The sequence below is a fragment of the Lactuca virosa genome, chromosome 6 (genome assembly GCF_052849685.1).
Source record: "Lactuca virosa cultivar CGN04683 chromosome 6, Lactuca_virosa_CGN04683_v6, whole genome shotgun sequence".
NCBI lineage: Eukaryota > Viridiplantae > Streptophyta > Magnoliopsida > Asterales > Asteraceae > Lactuca > Lactuca virosa.
In genome coordinates this window covers 204564045-204586955 of record NC_136431.1, presented here as the reverse complement: position 1 = coordinate 204586955, position 22911 = coordinate 204564045, and the positions used below count along the sequence as shown (strand labels likewise).

The window sequence follows — 22911 nt, the reverse complement described above, 5'->3', positions numbered from 1 at the left end:
CTTTTAACGCTCCAAGCTCAAACTTACTTCCAATGGCAATTAGGGTTTCTAGGGATGTTGAGAGACAATAGAGGCTGATAGAAAAGAGATCCAAAGGTTATAAGGAGGCTTAAATAGGACAGAAGACCACAAATTTATGGTTTCCAATTCCATCCACGTACGCCCCGCGTATGAGGCTTAGATGACTGAAGATGCGCGTCCTCGTACGCCCCGCATACGAGGCTTTGATGCCCGAAGATGTGCGCCCTCGTACTCTAAGCGTACATACGCATACACCCAACATACGAGGGGAGGGTCCTTAGCCAAAAACTCAATAAATAAATAAAGGAAAATTACCTTGATTTCGGATGTTACAGGATCGAATCTTGATAATATCAATGATCAAACTAATGATTTTCATGATGTCACTGACAAAATTTCGAATGCATGAAAAGGTTCAGAAGGGGATGATATTTTCGAAGATGCGCCTTTAGATTTTGATCCTGCATATCCACCGATGGATAAGTGGATACAGAATCATCCAAAGGAACATGTTCTTGGTGATCCAAATTCTAGAGTCTTGACACGAACCCATATTCGAGCCAAAATTGAAGTGTTGAATGTTCATCAAGAATATTGTATGCTTAACGTGTTCATTTAGAAATTAGAACCAAAAACAGTAAAGGTTGCATTAGAACACTCTGATTGGGATGTTGCAATGTAATCTGAACTGGCTGGATTCGAACGAAACAAGGTTAATTCCTAAACGAAAGGATGTTTCATTAATTGGTTTAAAATGGATTTTTAGAAATAAAATTTATAAAGAAGGCAATGTGATTCGAAATAAATCAAGATTAGTTGTAAAAGGTTACTCTCGACAAGAAGGTATCGATTATGAAGAAACCTTTGCCCCTATTGCAAGACTCGAGGCAATATGATTTTTTCTTGGTTATGCAACACATAAAGATTTCGATGTTTATCAAATGGATGTCAAATGTGCATTCCTAAATGGAGTTTTGGAGGAAATGGTCTATGTCGAACAACCACCTGGTTTCGTCAATGATAATATCTTGATCACTGTCATATTTTAGATAAGGCAGCCTATGGGTTGAAACAAGAACCTCGTGCCTGATATGCAACTCTGACCAATTTTTTGAAAATTGCTAAATTTAAACAAGGATCCGTTGATCCCACATTATTTCGAAAGAAAGTTGGGAATCACCTGATGATTGTTCAAATTTATGTTGATGATATAATTTTTGGTTCGACTGAACCTTTGTTATCTAAGGAATTTGAGGAGCTTATGAAAAGTCAATTTGAAATGAGTATGATGGGGATAATTAAGAATTTTCTGGGTTTGTATATTCGTCAAAATAGGGAAGGCATCTTTATTAATAAGGAGAAATATATGCACAACCTGCTTTAAAGAGTTGGAATGACGAATAACACTAAAGTGAAAGTACCTATGGCTGTCGGCACTCGCTTGAATCCTTCGTTGGATAAGCCTGTTGTGGACTTAACGACATATCCAAGCATGATATGTTTGCGTTTGTATTTAACTTCAAGTCAACCTGATATTATATTTGATGTATGTAATTGTGCCCGGTACTAATCGAACCCAAGAGAATCCCATCTCAATGTTGTTAAGAATATGTTTTGCTACCTCAAAGGAACAGTTTCATTGGGCTTATGGTTTCCATAGAAGACAGGATTCTTTATACCATAATTCTTAGATGCGGATCTAGGTGGATGTCAACTTGATCGAAAAAGCACAACCGGAGGATATCAATTATTGGTTGGAAATCTTATGAGCTAGCTATCGAAAAAGCAAACGTGCGTTTCGATTTCAACTGCAGAAGCAGAGTATGTGACTGCTGCAGCATGCACATCACAAGTTATTTGGATACAAAGCCAACTACGTGATTATGCAATCAATACGAAGAAAATTATTTTGTATTGTGACTCACAAAGTGCCATTCGCATCTGCCATAATCCAATCCAAAATTCAAAAACCAAACATATTGCTCTTCGATATCACTTCATAAACGACCATGTAGAAGACGGGAACATTGAGGTCCATTTTATAAAAAACAACGGATTAACTTGCAGATATTTTTACAAAACCTTTAGATGAGAAGTCATTCTTAAGGATTTTTAATGGATTGGGAATGGTAGAAGCAAGTTCTGTTCTAGGTTCTTCTTGAACGAATTGGTGTTTTTTTTATGGTGTTTTTCTGAATCGTTAAGAGGTTACTATTTCAGTTCAGCGTTCACATGCGTTCGCATTCGACTTTACTCTGAACCATTCCGACCTCAATTCGCTTTTTGGGGGAGAAAGTTGTTCGATGAGCAAGATAATTGGGGGTTGCTAACTGCTAGGTCGAACGTCTCTTAGTAACGTGTTATAAGTTTGTTTTTGTTTGTTCTATTTCAAATAACAAAAATCCAAAAAGATTTTCTTACTTTTGTATTTGATTTCCAAAAACAAAAATCCAAAAAGATTTTATTATTTTTGTATTTGTTTTCCAAAAACAAAAATCCAAAAAGATTTTCTTGTTTTTAATTTCATATTATGTTTAACAATTTGTGTCTCATTGTAACAACGTGCTGCTGAGGTGCATGCTCAAAAATCATATCTATCAAGGAGACATGTATTCATTCGAAATGATGTATTAGTTAAGCGTCCCTAAAAGCATGTTGTTGTATGTTGACCTCAAGCCTCATAGACTTTATGTGTTCGAAGCCCTAATGGAACTCTCACTACGAAAGCTTCTTCCTAATTAGGCTATATTCACATTAGTCGAAGAGCTACCTTTATCTTCTCATATTGAGTAAAGAGATTTTTGCAAAGTCCATATATTTCACAGAGGTAAAATGCATTCTTTACCACAATCTTTTTCACCAAAATCTCTTTAATGATGACACACTTCACTGCCTATCATCAATATCTCTGGTCGAAACCTACCAGAATGTAGATATGGCAACACTCTATGTTTATGATCCTGAATCATTCTTATGTGATTATGGTGAAACCCAAAAACCCCAAGTATCAAAGAATTGACGCTGAACATTTTTTTTCAAGATTTTAACGAAACACTTGTTTCATTACCTTTTCAATATTCAAAATCTCGTTCCATTTGACTTGTGCGATCTTGATGAAATGTTCAAACCAAGACAATTTTCCCCAACAAGATCCAGTACTTAATTTTTTTGGAATGTGATTTTCGTCTGAATATCTTCCTGACTTCTTGTTATTACAAATCATAACCAACCATACTTGTTCTTGACGACACTGGTCATCCAAGTAATTTTGTTCAATTGAATCACACTTATGTTAAGTTGTGATGTTGAGCAAAATTGAGCCTACCTTTCGAAACTAATGGCAAAGAAGCCCTTCGATGCTCATCAATGAGTATTTGATTGTAATTTACGGGAAACCACACAAGCAGTTCGTCATCTCTCTTGATGTCGAATGAAGAGATCTTTTCCCGGGATCCAACTGCTTTCGTATCAAATGCAATTTGATATCACAAAACCCATATTTTATTAACTTGCTTCTCACTCATTCTTTGGCACACAATTGCACTAGAATCCTTGAGGTTTTGGGTATTACCAACTCGAAACCAAGATTTCGCAAAATTTGGCATATGATTTTGCTATCAAATCCTAAAAGTTAATGAGCCTACCCTATATGAGAAGGAATGATATTATCTTGGTATCAAAACAACAAGATTTACTTTATCAGAGTTCAAAATAAGTGGCGGTTCTTGTCCGGTTGGGAACAACAAAAGATCCGATGGACATGACGGTTCAAGATTTTCACGAGATTCAAGGAAAATGTGATGATCACTTTTATAACGTGGAGCTTTTTATGGTGCCGGTTAATTAACCAATACAATACGTGACAGTGTATTATTGGTTACCGGTTCAAATTCAAAAACTCGTCGATTATAAAAGGAAATTGGTGGTATCATTCTCATACTTTATGTTCTCAAATCAGATTTCCTAAAATCACCAACTGTTCATCGTCTTTAACAATCCTTTCAATCACAACATGGGTTGCTCCTCAAACCATTGTTGATCCCACAACCACTACTAATGAAGAAGAAATCTCACAAACTCTAATGAAGATTCAGAACACGAATCTTTGATTGATTCTAACGATTGATCTGTATCCAGAGCAATTACGAATGATGATTCAAACGCTAAATAGCTTTGTTCTATCCACAACGTTAGCTTCTTCATTTTCAGTTCCAATGACTTGGATTTCTCTTGTTGGTTCCACAGCGGTGTTCAACAAAACCACGAAGGTCGACATGTTTCAACTGACGAATTCAAAGACGAGAAAGCTCACGTGGAAACACTTTTCCCAAATCATGAAGTTGCATATCTCAGGTACTTTCTATGAAGTTACTAATGAACAAGTTCTTCACATGTTCCATGAGATGGGGTACCAACCAGTTCTGAATAGAATCAGTCACTTTAAAAATTCGAGTCTACCCTGCATATGGAGTTTTCTATTTGGAATCGTATTACGATGCTTGACAGGTCGAAGTTCAGGGTTAGACAAAGCCAAATTGGAAATCTATTTCATTATTGTTGGGCTTTACTATGGTCTCGATGTGGATTATACCACATATCTCTGGGAATAATTTGGCACAAAAATTACTCACACCAATTTGACAAATGGTGTTTCGTGTGCTTGTTACTAGAGTTTGATCTTGAAGGAGGTTTATCAACAATAAGGGATTTTGGTTCCTTCTGGTGTCAAAACGGCTGAGTTTTCGACGATGGCTGCTCCACGAATTGTTGTTGATGATCCAGCCATATATCTTACTGTTTCTCATATTCCAGATGCGATGCTAAGTCGCGTTGATCCCCAAAATCCACTTCTTGTTCAGTACTTGGCGTCAATTGATTCTAGTGTTTTAATTGTTGTTCTTCCGTCGAAAGGGGATGAAGGTTCTTCAAAAGCTGCTAAAGTACCAAAGAAGAAGAAGCTAACTTAGAAACCACCAACTGTGGTAGAGGAGGTTTCTAAAGAAATTATTCCTTCGAAAATTGGTATTCTCAAGCATACCAAGAAACCAACAAAGAGACCTCGTGATTCTCCAGTCAGGCCATCTGTTCAAGAATCCGAAATCGACATAACGGAGCAAACATAGGTTGATTCTTCGCATACTCATTATTCTCAGAAGGGTATCAAGAAGATTCGAAAGCCTCATTTCAACCGAAGAGGTGTATTATTTAGAGAAGTACATGTTCCTGTCTCACCAGCCTCGAAGAAACGTCAAGAATTAGGTATGGCTCATAAATTGTAACAAAAAAAAGTAAGCATCAAGATCCACTTGACCAAGTCACTGTCGAAACTGATAATGACAGTGATAGTGGAAGATCGGATATTCGACATGATGATTCTGGGAATGGGTCATCTCGAAGGATTCTCCACTCTAGTCGAATTTCGAGGAGACAGGAGATCTTGATGTCACTGTAAACGTATCTAATACGGATAAAAACATCAATTTGAATGATCAAACAACTACATCCATCCATGGGAAGACTACGGTCATACCACCCGAGGTTTCGCATACTGAGTCCAAAACCGAGGAGGTTCGAACTCCAGACATCCATCTGGACTAATCTGATAAGGACACAAAGGTCAACATCGGTGAAGGGGTGTAGAACAAATAAGCCTATGTTACTTCTACTATTGAAACATCAACGATTCCCAATTCAACCATATTCTCATCTACCATCGAAATTTCTACATTTGAAACATTCACTTCTTTACCACCAGTTTCATCACCCATCCCAACTTCACTACCAGTTTCAACCATTTCACTAACATACTCCACGATTATGCATGAAACAATTACTATTCTCTTCTCTTCTCAATCCAATGAAGTTGGGAGAGTGGTTCAAGAAGATGAACCAAATAATGTTGAGATAATGGTGTCTTTTGCCGATCTTCAATTCGATCATGAGGAGGATAAAGTACCTCATAACATGATTATGTCAGGTAAACAATTCAAAATCCTCAACAACAAAATTAATTATCTTCTTCATCTACACACAGATACTGGGTGAAGGATTTTTTTACTAGGGTAGAGATGGAGTACTTGTTGAAATCCCAGCAGAATCTTCTTCGTAGCCTGGTTGAAAGCCTTGAACAAAAACAAGTCGATAGGTTGGTTGTTCATTCCAAAAGCTTTGATTACGAAATCCGGAAGCTTCGTGATGTTGACAAGGAACGTCATGATATTTTCGTTAAAAAGGAAACAAAGATGAAAGAGTTTGTGGATCTTAAGGTGGTTGAACTCAAGTCGCAGATGGCCAAGGAGGTTGAAAAGATGGAGAAGAATTACGCTTTGTTGCATAGCAAAGTTGATGTTGTTGTAACTGCTATCAAAAAGTTGGTTGAATTCAATACTGACTATTCGACCAAGCTTGAAGCAAAGTCGGAGAATGATTCCCATGTGTTCGCAAAGCTGGAAGAATTCTTATCCAGTATCAAGGAATCCATTTTGAAAGCTGATCTTTCAAATCAACAACTGAGGAGATTGTTTTGATTGGGCTGGATGACTATTTTCCGAAGGTGCCTAAAAAGAGCTATGATATTGAGAATACTGATTTCAATCATATTAAATTCCCAATAAAAAACATGTTGTTCATATCTTCCCAGTTCAAGATCATTGAAAATTTCAATGATAAAGATGAGTTCAAAAGACTGAAGATACGTTTTCATGCAGTCTTGGGTAAAAGCAAAGAAGAAGTATGGTGATTAGTGAAGATTGTGAAAGTGATGACTGTTACATGAGAAAACTTGTTTGAAGGCCTTCTGCAAAATTTTCGATATGTGGTCTTAAGAGCGAACAATGTTGTCTTTGAGTTCTCGATTGCAGATTTCCCATTGATGAACTTAAATGACTTGGTTACTGTGACAAGGATTTTAAGTAATGTGGATGTTTCGAAGCTAACTGAAACCAATAAGGATGATTTCATCATTGGTTTTGCTCATATCAAGGTTTTCATAGACAACTATCATGATTGCCTTGCAATTATAGATATTGAGCTTGCTTTAGCTGTAATGAAGCCTTTGAAAGTTCCTCAATCTCTACTGAAAGGGAAGATCAACATTGAAAAGTATGAAGATGGGGATATAATACATCAACCTCTTGGGGTTGTATTTCGAGAAAAGAACAAGAATGGAAAGTTGACAAAATTCTTGTTTCAAGTTAGTGATTTAGAGAGGTATACGAATGTTGAATATACCAATCTCCTTGTTCGTATCAACAACTACAAGAGGAATGAAGTTGAAGACAAGGTAGATATTTGAAAGACGATTTTGTGGTATATGGAGGTTCGCAATGTACTTATACAGACTTTGAAGCTTATGGCATAATTTCGACTACTCTCACTAAGGGGGAGATTGTAGGGGGTGAAATGAAGATAGTGAGGAGTCAAAATACATTGAGTCTGTAAGGGTTTGAAATCTAAGTAATTTCGACTCTATATGTATTTACAAGGCACATTTCAGATTCAGATCTAGAATTCATAGTCCTTGTAATTTATGTTGTGTCTGTAATACCCTATAAATAGGGAAAGTATTAGAGTCGAGAGTGACTTTCGTGCTCTTTAAGTTTTTAAATACTCTCAACTTCTTGTACTCTTACAACCTAAATACGAGCCAATCAGATCTTATTTACGCAATGTGTTCTTCCTGTTTTCTTTAATTGATTGCATATACATTACTCGATTCTAACTCACATCAGTTAAGCCTGAGATCTTGAAAGAAGCTGACAAAATCTACCATGGTTCTTCTGATGACTTCGACGAAGATTAGTTTTGATATCATCAGATAGGGGGATATTGTAAGTTCACACCTTATGATCTGATGAGTCAAACACTCTACACTTTATATGCCAGCGCCAGCGCCAAGATTAGCATCAACATCAGCAGCTCAAGTCTATCAACGTCATGTTGGGTTTTGAGCACTATAGCACTCTTATGGTGCACATGCAACCCTAAATGCTTTGGATCTATGTTTTCTCTAATTATACATGCATATTTTCAATTTTCCAAAGCATTGTCCTAACTATCATACATTTGAACAATTGAATGATACAACTAGTTAGATGACTTACCTCTTAGAAGGACTTGTAGTTCTTGACCTTTGAAAGCTTGAGCACCTCAAGTGTGATGCCTCTATTGGTTTACAAACACCAGTATGCAAAAGAAGGCTTAAGAGAATATGCTACTAGCACAGAATCAACTTCACCCTCTTGGAAAGTAAGTGGCAACCGATTTTGGCTCTAGGAGGCGCTTATTTATAGTGTTGCACATGCTAGGGTTACACTTTGTAAACCCTAATGACTCATGACTTTCCACATTCTCATGCTCCATCGATTTAACCTCCATGGACTATCCATGGATTAGTTTAGCCCATCTACATAATCATGGATCATTGGCCCACACTACAAGAATCATTGATTTACATAATCAATTCCCATATATTTAATTAGTCTCTTTTGACCACAAAATTAATTCCAAATTAATTCTTGATCAATACTAATTAAATAATATGATTTCATATTAACATATTATACATATAATATATTAATAAACCATAAATAACCTTATTCTCAAAATCCATCCTATCAAATTGCACTGGTGAAGGCAACCCAAAAAGGACCATGCTACAATCGGGTCAAGTACATCCCAATTATAGTTATGGGCTTAGACACCGAATCCAACACGTCAGTGTGTAGATAGTAATTCCATGTAATCATTTGTATATTAGGTAATGATTCAGATAAGTACATAATAGATAGAAGATCTGATATCTTTGTGATGAGGATCGGTTTTTAGTAAAGATTAGATACAATCCGTTCAATCAAGGGATATACTTTTATAGATTAGTATATATTCAACATTAGGGTGAAACCTAATGTAATTGTCTTGGTGACCATCTTTGTGACAACCCCGTTTGCTTGGTGAAAACAAACCCTTTCTTGTCGAAAGACAATTTGGAGAATTCGTTGTGTTCTTTACGTTCTATTATTTATTTGCTTAGATTAGTTTTCTTTTGTTCTTTATACTTGAAGTGTATCTGATCGATACAACCCTTCGAATATGCAATCTTCAGACGTTTCCTTGAGGATCCTACACTATCAAAATTTAGGATTTTGGATTGCAAGATCGAGGGTGTCGCTTCATGAGGTTTGCAGATCTATTCTCTTCTCATTTCCACCTCTTTGAGCAACGTCTTGTTGTCCTCCTATTGCTGAGTCACTTGTTGCATCAACATCTTCATCATGGAGAAGAGTTCATTGTTGGAAATCATAACGGGATGATCATGGAGTCCCATGGATCATGGATTCCTATGGCTAGTGATCGGAGAGGGAGAGTGATACGTAATTATTATACCTAATTGTATGTTTTACCAAGTATTTAACTAACTATTACGTTTTTAGGCAGTGTACCCTTTCGCAAATAATATAGCACTAACAGACTGGTATCGAACACAGGGAACAAATTTAATTAACTAATTTAACTATAAAAAATTAACCTAAAACTAGCAAAGGTTAAGTTGGTTTTTATCTGATTTTGCAAGTTCAGACAAACTTAATTACTTAACTAACGAATTTAATCAATATATCAAAAACACTTTTGTTTAGTTCGAATCCACTTCTCCTCTATGGTTAACTAGTAATTATGGATTATTAATGTTGTTTATTATATTATTATGTAATTAGCAATTCAAGTCCAAATTTACTAATATTTTCTCTAATTCGTGTAAAACTATGAATGGCCATACATTAGCAAACACAGAATCAGATATAAGATGTAGACAAGCTATGTAAGAGTAATCCAATTAAACACAATTATGGTCACAATTTATGTTCTCCAGCACAACTAAATCAGTTACTGAAATTACTTATCTAAGATTGGGTCGATCCTAGCTCTAGCAATTCAATGGTCGCTAAATCACTAGGTGTCAAGTTCATGTAATTTAGTGGTCACTAAACTACACAGAACATGAATTCAAGCAACTAAAGTATCAAATATTAACTTGCTAAGTTGTAATAATCAAACACAAACACATAACCAACCATTAAAATCCATAAATTAATAACCAAACCATAGAGTTAAAGCTTCATCTAGCTAAACAGAAGCTACTAGATTCAGCTACTCATGGCTGAAATCAAGAACATAAATCCAATAAAATCGACATAATCATATTGTACCAAACTAAGATGATGAAAGTATTCTTCAATCTCATGATCTTCAATTGACCCTCCTTCAATGAATGCTTTTCACAGGTTTCTTTGAGTAATGTTTCTCCAGAAGTCTCTCCAAAAACCCTCTAAGCCTCCTTCAATCGTGAAAGTGAATGAATATATATAATTTTGGGAATATTCGCGCTCCACGACGTGGACATGGATTTGACGTCGTGATTTGAGATGAATCCTTATCGGGCAAGGATTCTGACTTCCTGTGCACTTATCTTCTAGAACACTCACTCCACGTCATGTAAGTCTTAGCCACGTCGTGATTTGGGCTTTTCGTAGGGATTTTTCTTCTTTTAATTCTTCAAATATCCGAAGTCCCTCCTCTTGTCAGTTATAGTCCTTATTCTTCAAGATTGTTCTTTTTCTCTGAAAAGTTCAGTTTGATTTCATAAATATCATATATCTTTGTAAATAACCAAAATATTAATAAAATTATAATAAAATATTGCCTAAAATGTGTATAAATATGGCAATATCAAAATACCTCACACTTATCCTTTGCTTGCCCCCAAGAAAAACTAATTTTTAAGTCTAACTTTCATCATCAATATCACATAAGACAATCCATTTTGAACTCAACCATGATACCAAGACCTCAATGCGCATATTTGTGTATAAGGTTCCTAAAAACTTCCCATTCCTAAATACTCACAATCCTTCTGAACCTTCACCCCTTAGTTTATACGACACTCATTTTTGCAACCCTCCGAATCAATCCTCAAAAATCTTTCTTAACCTCAAGGTATTTTTGGTTAAGCTACCCAAGCATACATAATATCTAGAAAAATTACACCTTTAGATGCCACAATGGGGCTCTTGGAATTCTTCACTTCTTTGAATAATTGATCTTTGATTTCTTTGAATTCACCACCTTTTTGTTTGATTTTTGGTATCTTCAACTTTTGATTCTTTAGAATTTTGATCTTTTGATCTTCATACTTAGAAAGCTCCAAAATTCTTACAACTTTTTTGGTAAATTTTCTCTCTCTCTCTCTCTCTCTCTCTCTCCCCCCCCCCTCTCTCTTTTCTAAAATAACTCTCTTTTTTCGATCAATTCATATATGCTTAAGCAAAGGAGCTTAACTTCAACCTTTATTCGTTAGAAGTATTAGTCTAAGTGCAATGACTACATAAGCTCTCCTGGATAGATTTCAGGTACATGCTGCAAAACGTTTTATGCCATAAAAACTACTAGATTACCTTTCATATCATGGCTTTTCAGTAGGACTTGGGAAGCCACAAATATACTATAACATGTGTTGGCTGAATTAAACATATGAGCTCGCATTGGATCATCCCACATGATGCTAGCAACTTAAGTTTTTTAAATTACTACTAGATTCAGTTTTTAGATTATTATTTCAAATCTATTTCTAAAATTTTTCAAATTTTAAATTTTAAAATTTTCTAACAATTTACTTGTTCGACCCCCTACCCCACACTTATTACATACAATGCCGTCATTGTACACATAAAATAATTTAAAAGCAGTAAAAGGGAGAAAAATGAACAGACTCCCCTGGGGTGGTAGTGGCGAGATTGAATTCTGAACATATATGGAAAACTTGAACACCTTGAATATGAAACTGAAACTTGGATCTTCTGAGATATATAAATGTGCCAACAAAATGTGAATCAGAAACTTGAATCTTCAACAAATGTGATGAATAAAATCTTCAAAGCATAATATCTAAATGTGGGAAAGCATAAGCCACATTGCAAAGGTGGAAGAGAATATTAGAAAGCCAAATGTGCTGACCACAACGTGGAAGTGTAAGTCACGTCGTGTTGTCTAAGTCAATCGTTTTGGAAATCGCGATGGCTTCCAAAGTCACGACATGGAATGAAAGGCCACGTTGTGGAAACTGGTCTTCACAGAATGCAATTGTGCATTAAGTCTTTTATGCAAGGGAAATGCAACTGAATGTATAAATGTTTTGAGACCCTTCTAAGACTCTATTATGTTCTTGACTCTTCCCTCATCTCTTTTTTTCCTCACGAAAGTAACCCCACACTTATTAAAGATTGTGGGCTTCGACTCATAACTTCGAATGACATGGCTCTACTCGAACACTCCTATCTCTAATTTCTCACTATTCTGCTCACGATAGCTTACCAAATCTGCAACATAGTAAACAAATAGTGGAAAGAAGAAAAACATCCATACCATGTTTGGTTACAAGTTCAAAACAAACCAAATAAAAACTTAAAAACTAAAACAAAACAAACTTAAAAACAAAATAAAAACTAAATAAAGGATATAATCAATATTCATCCTCGTCCTCTTGTGCTCCACTTGGTCCAGCTCCATCTCCTTGCCTTGTCCACAACTCCTCCCAAGTCGGAATATAAGGGTAATGAGGCGGCATTGTTGGAGGTCACTCCAAATTAAGATGTGAAAATAATACATCAATAGTATGGTTGTGGTAATTTACACCCCCACGGAGATTGTCCAAATATGTACCGACCTGACTTTGAAACGGGTCGGTTGGTACCCCACCCTCAAATGGTTGAGGTTGTTGTTGTGATTGGCCCTTTCTCCACAAGCTCTTACATTGCGCCTTCCCCTTTGTCACGGTTGTTCCTCTTGTTGCCCAATAGGTTGCTCAACATCTTCCGGAGGTATGACAAATCTTCCACCCGTATTCACCACCACTCGCATAACACTCAAGTATTGAACCGTCAAATCACTATCCTTGAAGCGTGTAAGGTTCCTAATGAAACTATGACTAAAAATACCATAAGACCGGGCAAGTCGAGTGACCAAATGTCCACCCGTAATGGGACTGTATGGTGGTTCACAGAAAACTCCAGGTATAATGATGCTCCAAAGATAAAACAAAATTTGAGTATGCACCTTATCCCCATGATGTTTATGGTTAATGGAGAAAGTGATCAGACGATGTAAAAAATGGTAAATAGGAGACTGGATTTGACCTTCACATGCATCACGTGAATTGTACTCGTGATTTGAAATGCTCCTCCACAACTGGACATCAATCAATCCCGAATTGAAGTCCCGAACGCAACCTTATAAGAATGAAATAAAATGGGGTGGTTGTGTTTCCTCTTCAGTATAAAGCCCCATTCTCCATGCAAACTCATGAAGGCTACATTCACGGTAGATGCCTCCCAAACGGAATGCAAGATCCCGGTTGTAGGTTGGGTCGGTAGTCCGTTCCTCAAAATTCACGGTAGCAAAGAACTCAACGGAAAATTCCCAATAAACGGGTTCTTGAATAGAAAACAAGTTCCTCCACCCATTGCATGGAAATGAAAAACCCTCGACAATAAATAGTTTCGTCCAATGTGTCTCCACTTCCGCAACCATTCCAACCCCACGCAACCATGCCCAATCCACCAATGGAGCAATTGCAAACTATCAGTTGTACAACCACCCTAATCCATTTGTAGAAGTGTTGAGCATGGCTTGTAAAATGTTTTGTGGAAATCGGTAAAGCGGATGAATACTTGATACATCTATGTATTCCTGCTCCTCCGGAACTACACGTCGAGGCCCCATAATACCTGAAAAATAAGAAACAGCAAGAAAAACAAACAAACCACAAAGGAATTAAACCATCAAGCAAAAACAGAAAACTGAGTGCCCAGTATTCACACCGTGGTCTTGAAGTCCACGTCGAATCCAGTTCGTGTCGTGAATTACAATCGGACATACTAGAGTCAATAAGAACTGAAACTAAAACCTGGGGTTTGTATACTGTTATTCTAAGGCCTTGTAATACACATGCAACCAAGATTTACTAACTAATTAACTCAATTTTGGCATTGTAACTCCAAGAACAAACCCTAATCAAAATGCCTAAATCTAGAAGATATTAGTATAACTAAAGTAAAGAGATCTTTCCAAAGCAGGAGATTAAGCATGAATCAAGATAAAATATTGAGAAATCTGATAGAAAATCAGAATGTGGGGCTGATGAACTTTTGTGTGTGAGTGGTGTTTGAAAGGGATAATAAAAAAAATGAAGTGATCCGAGTTAAAATGCCCCCCCTGAACTTTTAGTCCACATCGTGAATTTTAAAACTCCCAGATATGCATCGTGAAATAATTCGTGACCACGACGTGGTGCATAAAACCACGACGTGATGTCGAGGATTTTATTTCTTTACTTAAAAATTCATTTTTTTCTAAAAATTTTACAACTCAATCAATTCTAAACCCCACACTTGATTTTTGCAGTAATCTAAAAAAAATCAAGATGACTATGATAACTATTTATCCTAAAACTCAACTTAAACCTGCAAAAATAAAAGAAAACAAAAAGTAAAATGCAAACCGAGCTCGGGTTGCCTCCTGAGAAGCATTTCTTTTTATAGGAGTCATGAGTCAAACTCCATACCGCCTCATGTTGAATCGGTTGGAGTGTCAACCACCAACTTCACCCTCTGTTCTTTCCGTTTTCTCTTGTATGCCTGAACCCTCCTAAGATACGCCTTCTTAGAATTTTCTTTGTTTAACTTTATATCACCTTCTTCAAGCTTTCGTTTAATTCCCTTATTAGCAATAAGTTTAAGCCCTTTTCTTCCTTCACCTTGGAGCTCCTTAGCCTCAAAATCCTTCTTTTTCATAGGTAGTTGTTTCAATTTTGAGGCAACTTCAGCTTCTTCATCACTTGACATCAAATCCTCTTCGCTCTCCTCACTTGCTAAAGACTTTGGAGTTTTGTAAGCATAAACTTCTAAAGCCATCAGAATCGATGCTCTAGGCTTTGTACGCCTTACTTCCTTAATGGCTTGAATCTCTTCTTCCATTAATTTCTCCAATTTCTCGAGCTCATTTTCGTCATCCATATTGAACACTTTGTTTGGAGCATAATCTTCTTTGAATCATATTCCACTCCAAAGGTCATCTTTTCATCTCCTACTCGCAATGTTAGTTTAGACTCGCGTATATCTACCAAGGCGCGAGCGGTATTGAGCAAAGGACGCCCAAGGATAATTGGGATGTTTTTATCTTCCTTCATATCCAAAACGACATAATCGATTGGAAAAAAAATTTCCAATTTTTACCAAGATTTCCACAATTATGCCTCGTGGATGGCTCAGCGAACGATTAGCCATGTGAATTGTCATTCGAGTAGCCTTCAAATCGAGAAGAGCGAGCTTTTGATAAAACGAATAAGGCATTAAATTTATGCTTGCTCTAGAATCGACAAAAGTGAAGGTCTTCATATTATTCCCAAATTCACAAGGAAGTGTAAGGCATCCAGGATCTCCCATCTTCTTCGGTATTTCTCCCATTATCACATTAGAACTCTGATCTCTAAGCACCACCTTGGAAGTCTTCTCTAGTTGTTGGCGAGTGTTGAGTAGATCTTTCAAAAACTTTGCGTATTCTGGAACTTGTGCTAATGATTCAATAAAAGGAGTATTAATAGGAATACCCTTGACTTGCTTCATAAACTTCATATGTTCTTGTTCTAATGGATGAACTCTTGCTCGAGAAGGAAACCGCAACGGAGGGCGAAAAGCTTGAATGCAAGATTAATCTTTCTTTTCAGTATTAGTCCACGTCGTGGAGATTGAATCTCCACATCGTGATGTCGAAGATTCAACAAAAATTTTGTCTTCAACTTTTGACTTCTTTTGCTAAGGTTCAGGCTGAATTGGCTTTTCCTCTAGGGCTTCAAGGAACTCAGCAATAGTATCTTCTTCAGTTTCGATCACCATGGCATGCAGTTGTGGCTTCTTATCGGGAACTTGTGGAGAAAGTCGTGCATTAACCAATATAGTTAATTGACCAAGTTGAGCTTCAATGTTTTCAATCGATGTTTGATTATTTCTAAGTAATGCTTGCTAATCCTTCATTAAAACTTGTTGGTCTCTTATCGCTGCATCGGTCTCATCATTTTGTTTTTCCGAAGCCTCCATGAATCTAGTTAACATGGACTCTAAATCGACCTTCTTTTCAGGTTGTGGTTGCTCTTTTTGCTAAAAGCCTCAGCTAGTTTGCCTAAACCTTTCTTCTTTTTGCTTTTTATATTCATCATAAAGCAACCATTCTTTCTTCGGCTTCCTCCAATCTTCATAATATTTGTCTCCACTTGAATAGAAGACTTAAGCTTTCTTATTTCCGTTATCATCCAAGTGGCAATCTTTTGTTAAATGTAGACCATTGCATCTTTCACAACCCACACGAATAGAATGTATGGATTGATCCATCTTTGTCATATGTCGGTCCATATTATTCAACATAACTAACACAGCTGCCATGTCTTCAGACGTTCCACTCCTAATTCCCTTAGCTCCATCATGTCGAGGATTATGATACTTACGCGAATGCCTAGAGAAATCTTCAATTAGTTCCTTGACTTCATCTGGGTTTTTCTTCGTTAAAGGTCCTTGAGAATCAAGGAGTTGTCTTGTCATTATATTCACCCCATCATAGAAGATTGATACTTCTTGTTGCACATTAAGATCATTTTGGGGGCAATTTCGAAGTAACCCCTTGTAACGCTCCCATGCTTCATAAAGTGATTCACCCGGTTGTTGCTTAAAGTTCACTATCGCCTTCTTGAGTTTAGACACTTTGGATGGTGGGAAAATTTTCTCTAAGAATTGTTCACGCATTTATACCCATGTAGTAATGGCACCTGGTGGTAGTGCCTTCAACCAATCCTTAACAGCTCCTTTAAAAGTGGCTGGAAGTATCCTCAATAACACCCTCTCACGTGGAACATTTGGAATGTTGAAGTAATCGACGATGTCATTAACTTCATCAAGGTGTTTGTAAGCATCCTCATGATCTTTCCCGGAAAATGGAACGTCCTTAAGAGTAGAAAGAATATGGCCTTTAAGCTCGAATCTGGCGGTGGCGGGAATCATGGGTTGCACTTATCCTGAACCGGTATCCTCTCGGATTCTCTTCTTGTATGTTTCCATTGAAATGTCGACAATGTCTGCCATGTTGTTTTTTTGCCTCGTATTCGGATTCTTGAGTATTAGGATTTTGCTCAAATCTTTCAACCTTGCTTTTGTACTTTTGGGGATTGCTCGATTCTCCTATGTTCTTTCCTTTCTTCTTCCCAAAAACCGATTTAAGATCTTTGAACAGTGACTTCTTTGGTGTGTTGGTTTCTCCTACGTTCTTATCCATCATTTTACGAGGGGTTGACTCTGGATCTTTTTACGTAATTATTATACCTACTTGTAAGTTTTACCAACTATTTAACTAACTATTACGTTTTTAGGAAGTGTACCTTTTCACAAATAATAGAGCACTAACAGTCGGGTATCGAACACAGGGATTGGATTTAATTAACTAATTTAATTGCTAAAAATCAACCTAAAACTAGAAAAAGTTAAATTGGTTTTTATCATATTTTGCAAGTTCAGAAAAACTTAATTACTTAACTAACGAATTTAATCAATATATCAAAAACACTTCCGCTTAGTTCGAATCCACTTCTCCTCTATGGTTAACTACTAATTATGGATTATTAATGTTGGTTATTATATTATTATGTAATTAGCAATTCAAGTCCAAATTTACTAATATTTTCTCTAATTCATGTAAAACTATGTATGGTCATACACTAGCAAACACAGAATCAGATATAAGATGTAGACAAGCTATGTAAGATTAATCCAATTAAACACAATTGTGGTCATAATTTATGTTCTCTAGCACAACTAAATCAGTTACTGAAATTACTTATCTAATATTGGGTCTATCCTAGCTCTAGCAATTTAATGGTGACTAAATGACTAGGTGTCAAGTTCATGTAATTTAGTGGTCACTAAGCTACACAGAACATGAATTCAAGCAACTAAAGTATCAAATATTAACATGCTAGGTTGTAATAATCAAACACAAACACATAACCAACCATTAAAATCCACAAATTAATAACCAAACCATAGAGTTAAAGCTTCATCTAGCTAAACAAAAGCTACTAGATTCAGCTACTCATGGCTGAAATCAAGAACATAAATCCAATAAAAATCGACATAATCATATTGTACCGAACTAAGACGATGAAAGTATTCTTCAATCTCTTGATCTTCAGTTGTCCCTCCTTCAATGAATGCTTTTTCGCAGGTTTCTCTGAGTAATTTTTCTCCAAAGTCTCTCTGAAAACCCTACACAAGTAAGCTTGAGAGTACGAGTACAAATGATTCAGTAAGTCTAAGTTGTGTCATAGTGTGATTTGTACATGTGTATTTATAACCTAGGTTAGATAACTAGAAGTCTAATATTCTCGGGGTCCTGTTAAACAAGTATTTGCATGTTGCCTTGACTTGGTATCTCCAGATCTTAAGATTGATTGAAACGATTCTTCAGAGTTGATGAGTCTTTTATTGACTATTTCTACATATGTGAAGAATATTCAAGAAATATATTCATTAATCTTGTTAGGAAATAATAATGGTAATGGACAGGATCCTAATGTATGTTTCGGGATCCTCAGACTCCTTTAAGATCCGCGATCCATGATAGGTTTAAGGATCTTGACCCCTAACAACTTTGTTTATACACTTTACATGCATGCTTGTGATGTTTATTTTTGGTTGATATATAATTTTGTATGTATGTAAATGTTTTTTCCATGCTAAAATCATGTTGACAAAAAATAACATCAGCTTGGGGTTTAGTTTTTTAAATAAAAGTTTCCAACATAAGATGTCAAAAAAATTAGTTTTTTTTTCTTAAAAAGAGTTTTAATTTATTAGAACTCTTAAAATATAAAAAGGTTTAAAATGTTTTTTTAAACATAATCTAGTCTCCATAACTCTATAATAAAAGGATGTTTTATTAAAAAGTTAAAAAAATTGATTAAAAGTTTAATCGATAAAATTGTATATGAAATAAATTTAACTTTATAATTTTTGGAAACACCATAAAATGTACCATGTAATATTTTATGCATGAAATATTCATGATACAAAATGTTTTAAATTGCTCTAATAATAAAATATTTATAAAAGCCCTTATTTCAAAACTTCAAATCTATGCAATCCACTTAAAAAATCACTAAGCATTTTTTGTAGAATTCTTGCGGATTTTGGGTCACCTTGTCTATTTTAATTGTCAAAAATGGTCAATGTGTTTTGTAACACCCTGTTTCGATTCGTTTCATAAATTCGGGGCCATGACCCAAATATCAAGTATCATAAGGCTTTTAGGCTTTAGGAAAGAGAGGTTTAGACCAATTTGGATGTGGGTAATGTAGATTATGTGATCCAAGAGGTCGGTTTGTGCTTTGGAGTCAAAGGGTAAAATGAGAAAAGTGGTGTTTAAGACTTCTTACATTAATTAAGGATTTTAGTTCAATGTGTTTTAAGTCAAAAGTAATTAGATAAGGTTGTAGAGCTCCTCAATATCTTTCCGTGAATATAAAGATCGTCGAAAATGGAGTTGAAACGAAGAAGTTATGATCGTTAGGAGTTAGGAAGGTTTTGGACATAGTCTAGTACGTTGGGCGTACTAGGGCATCCATGAGTATGCTGGGTGTACCAGGAGTACGTTGGGCGTACGCGATCAGTGCCCAAACCCTATTTTCATGGTTTGAGCCCTATTTAAGGTCCTTAACTTCCCAAACTCATTCCATTATCAAGGTCCACATCTCTAACATCATATTAATTCATATCAAAGGGTTAGAAACTTTATCCATCTAAACTTTATCTATCTAGAATGTTTATGACCTTGTTATGGATAAAGTTGGAAACATTATCCATCTAAACATCATATTGATTCAGATCTAAGGGTTGGAGACTTGGACTTAATGGATTAAGTTGAAAAGATGCAGTTTTGGTCCTTTTGAGACATAAAGACCAGATCTTGGTTGTTTGGACAATTCTAATGGATAAAGTTCAAAACTTTATCCATTATGGGTTATTAGGAACCATAAAAATGTAATATTGGACCTTAGTTTCCCTCCATGCATGAGCTAGGATGTATTAAAGAGTTAAGAAGTTAGGATTTTTGGTATTGAGCACTTAATAGCCATGCAATATCATAAAGATGGAAACTTTATGATTAAGAACATCATTTGAGGGCTAGATCTGGATTTTGGACGAAAGAGCTTACGGATTAAGATCTTAATGGGAAGAAAGGGTGGCAGGGGCGTACACTGGGCATACCAAAGGGTACATTGTGCGTACGTGGTCAGCCCCTCAAATCTGGTCAAACGCATAGTACGCCCCGCGTACCTGTTGAGTACACCCAACGTACTTACCGAGTTGACTCGGTTGACTTTGACTTTGATTTGGCCAAGTTTGATCTAGGGTTATTTTGGGTATATGTATTATAAGTTAAGTTTGGTCATGTTCCAATGAACAGGTGACCAGTAGAGTTGACATTCAGAGCAATGTACTGTTCACCAATCTTTTAGATTGAAAGGTGAGTCTGCTCACTATACTAAGGGTCGAAGGCACCAATGTCGCCCCATGGGATTATGTTATGTAGAAAGACCAGGTGGTAGCACCTAACAATTGCATGAAAGACCTAGATATGACTCCCAACAAATTATATGCAAGACCAGGGTTTAGACCATGACAGTTATATGCAGTATGCTAGTTGTCTTTGTGATACTTTCATGGAAGACCAGGAGGTGGCTCTTGGCACTTGTCTGTGAGACCTAGGGTTTGGCCCAAAGCCTGACAAGTAAATACCATGATACGGCTCAAGGCATAATGCCAATTATATGACTATGGATGGTATTGTAAAAACAATAAATGAGATCGAAAGATTCTATAATAATGGAGTGAATTAAAGACAAGAACAATGAAGATCAAACGTGTGACAAATGCTTTGATTAAACAACTCTAGAAGAGTTCAGAAGAACTTCTCTGTAAGAGTGTACGACAATTAGGGTTACAAAACGTTAACCCTAAGGTTACAAGCATGCACAATATAACTAGTCTAAAAACTAAGTGGATCTGAGAATGGACAGACCCAAAACGGGATAAATCATACTAAACAATGCACACATTTGATACAAAACAAATAAGCCGTACAATCTCCCCCTTTGTGACAAATTCTGAAGGAGATTCTTCACTGTTGCCTTCTCTGTGCGTGGAAAAGTTTGGGCATCAAATTCAGAAGTACGCTTTGGACACTGAGATACCTGCTGATCATATCCAAAAAGCACTTCAGATTCGCAGCAGAATTCGCCTGGCAAGTTTCAACCATTGTGAGAATAGTCTTCAGAGCAGTGGTTGAGTAGAGATGTTTGTTTCTCAGAAAGAACACACTTTTATGAACCTTTTAACCAGATTTTCGAGTATACATAACACTCCAGTGCTCTTTCTGAATAACTCCCAACTTCAACTTCTTAACGTCTTGAGGCTACTCTTCTGGTTCCAAAATGGGCCTTTTCTGCAACACCAATGCTATTTCCACATCCATCTTCGCAATCTCTAAGACATAGCATATAAGGATCTTTTTCAGATGGGCAACGATGGGTTTGTATTTCTTCTCATCCTTCATGACAATGTTGAACAATGAGATCCAGTCGTATGGATTCATAAACGGGAGGTCTGCCAAAGTGAATTCATCCAACACTTTATCAGTTCCCCGAAACCCCTTGAACCTTATGTTCATAAAATCTTCAGTAGGCACAGCCTAGAAAACCTTCAACCCCACAATCCTCTTTAGGCTCCAAGACTGATATTGAGGCTTGGCATACTTCAAGTAGAAGTTGAAGAGTTTCAGATAAACCTCATTGTCAGGAATCAGAGACTTTTCTATCTTCTCAAAACACCGAAACAGAAAAGCCCTAGGTATAATGGGAAAATCAAATTGTGAATCTGCTTTGTTATTCAGCTCAAAAGATATTGTAGGCTCGAGCCAATAAATACTTGGATTATTAAATGCTTCCTTCTGAATTCTTTTAATCGCGCAAGGAGGGAAGAGTGACTTCTGAGTTTCAAGCGTCACTTTTTCAATTTTAGCCTCTACTTCATGTGCTTCCAACTCCTTACGAATTTTCAGAAGATCATTTAACTCTTTGTCTCTCTTTTTCCGAACGAGCTTCTCGGATTCAACAAACTCTTCTTCTTCTTCATCATCTTCATCGATGAGTTTCTCTTTGCCTTTATTTGATGCAGAAGCTTCATTTCCCTTCTGATCATTAGCCTTTAGTTTTTGTTCATGTTCATGCTCACTAGTGTTTTGCTTTGCTTTGTGTTCTCCTTTATCTTCTCCCCTTGTTTTGGAAGAGCACCACTTCCCGAAACACCTTCTATTTGATTTAACATGGCAAACACTGGTTGAAATTTATCCAAAAGATGTTGTCAGACTGAGACAATAAACACGGAGTCACGAGTCTCGACAAGACGCTGCAGATACTGATTTATTTCCGAAACACAGCTCTTAACAATTGTTTTCTCAGATTTCAAATCGTCCATATGCTTGTTGTCATATTGCAGCTTTACCGAAGGGAACTTGGCCTTTTGAGTCTTATCAGCCAACTGATCCATGATCTTGTTTTCTGTGGCCAAGTCCTCTTGCAATTTTTCGATCTTGGTGAGAACAGAGGCGTTGAGTTCAGCATTGTCAACCTTTATTGTCGAACGAACAACAGAAAGATCCTCATTCTCAGCTTATAACGAATTACGAAACCCAACGAGGACTTTGTTCATAGATATGATGTTGGATTCAGTCGTTGTTCGA

The 22911-nt window shown here is 36.5% G+C and overlaps 1 protein-coding gene and 1 non-coding gene across 2 annotated transcripts; one reads left to right on the top strand and one right to left on the bottom strand.

The window, feature by feature from the left end:
* Nucleotides 1-15245: 15245 nt before the first annotated feature.
* On the bottom strand, nucleotides 15246-15704 carry LOC145122237 (uncharacterized). Its single transcript, XM_079057874.1, has one exon. The coding sequence runs from the start codon at nucleotides 15702-15704 to the stop codon at nucleotides 15246-15248; it is 459 nt and encodes a 152-aa protein (XP_078914000.1).
* A 1006-nt stretch (nucleotides 15705-16710) lies between these two features.
* On the top strand, nucleotides 16711-16817 carry LOC145123007 (small nucleolar RNA R71). The gene has a single exon (XR_013714888.1). It is a non-coding gene; the product is annotated as a small nucleolar RNA R71 (small nucleolar RNA).
* Nucleotides 16818-22911: the final 6094 nt, after the last annotated feature.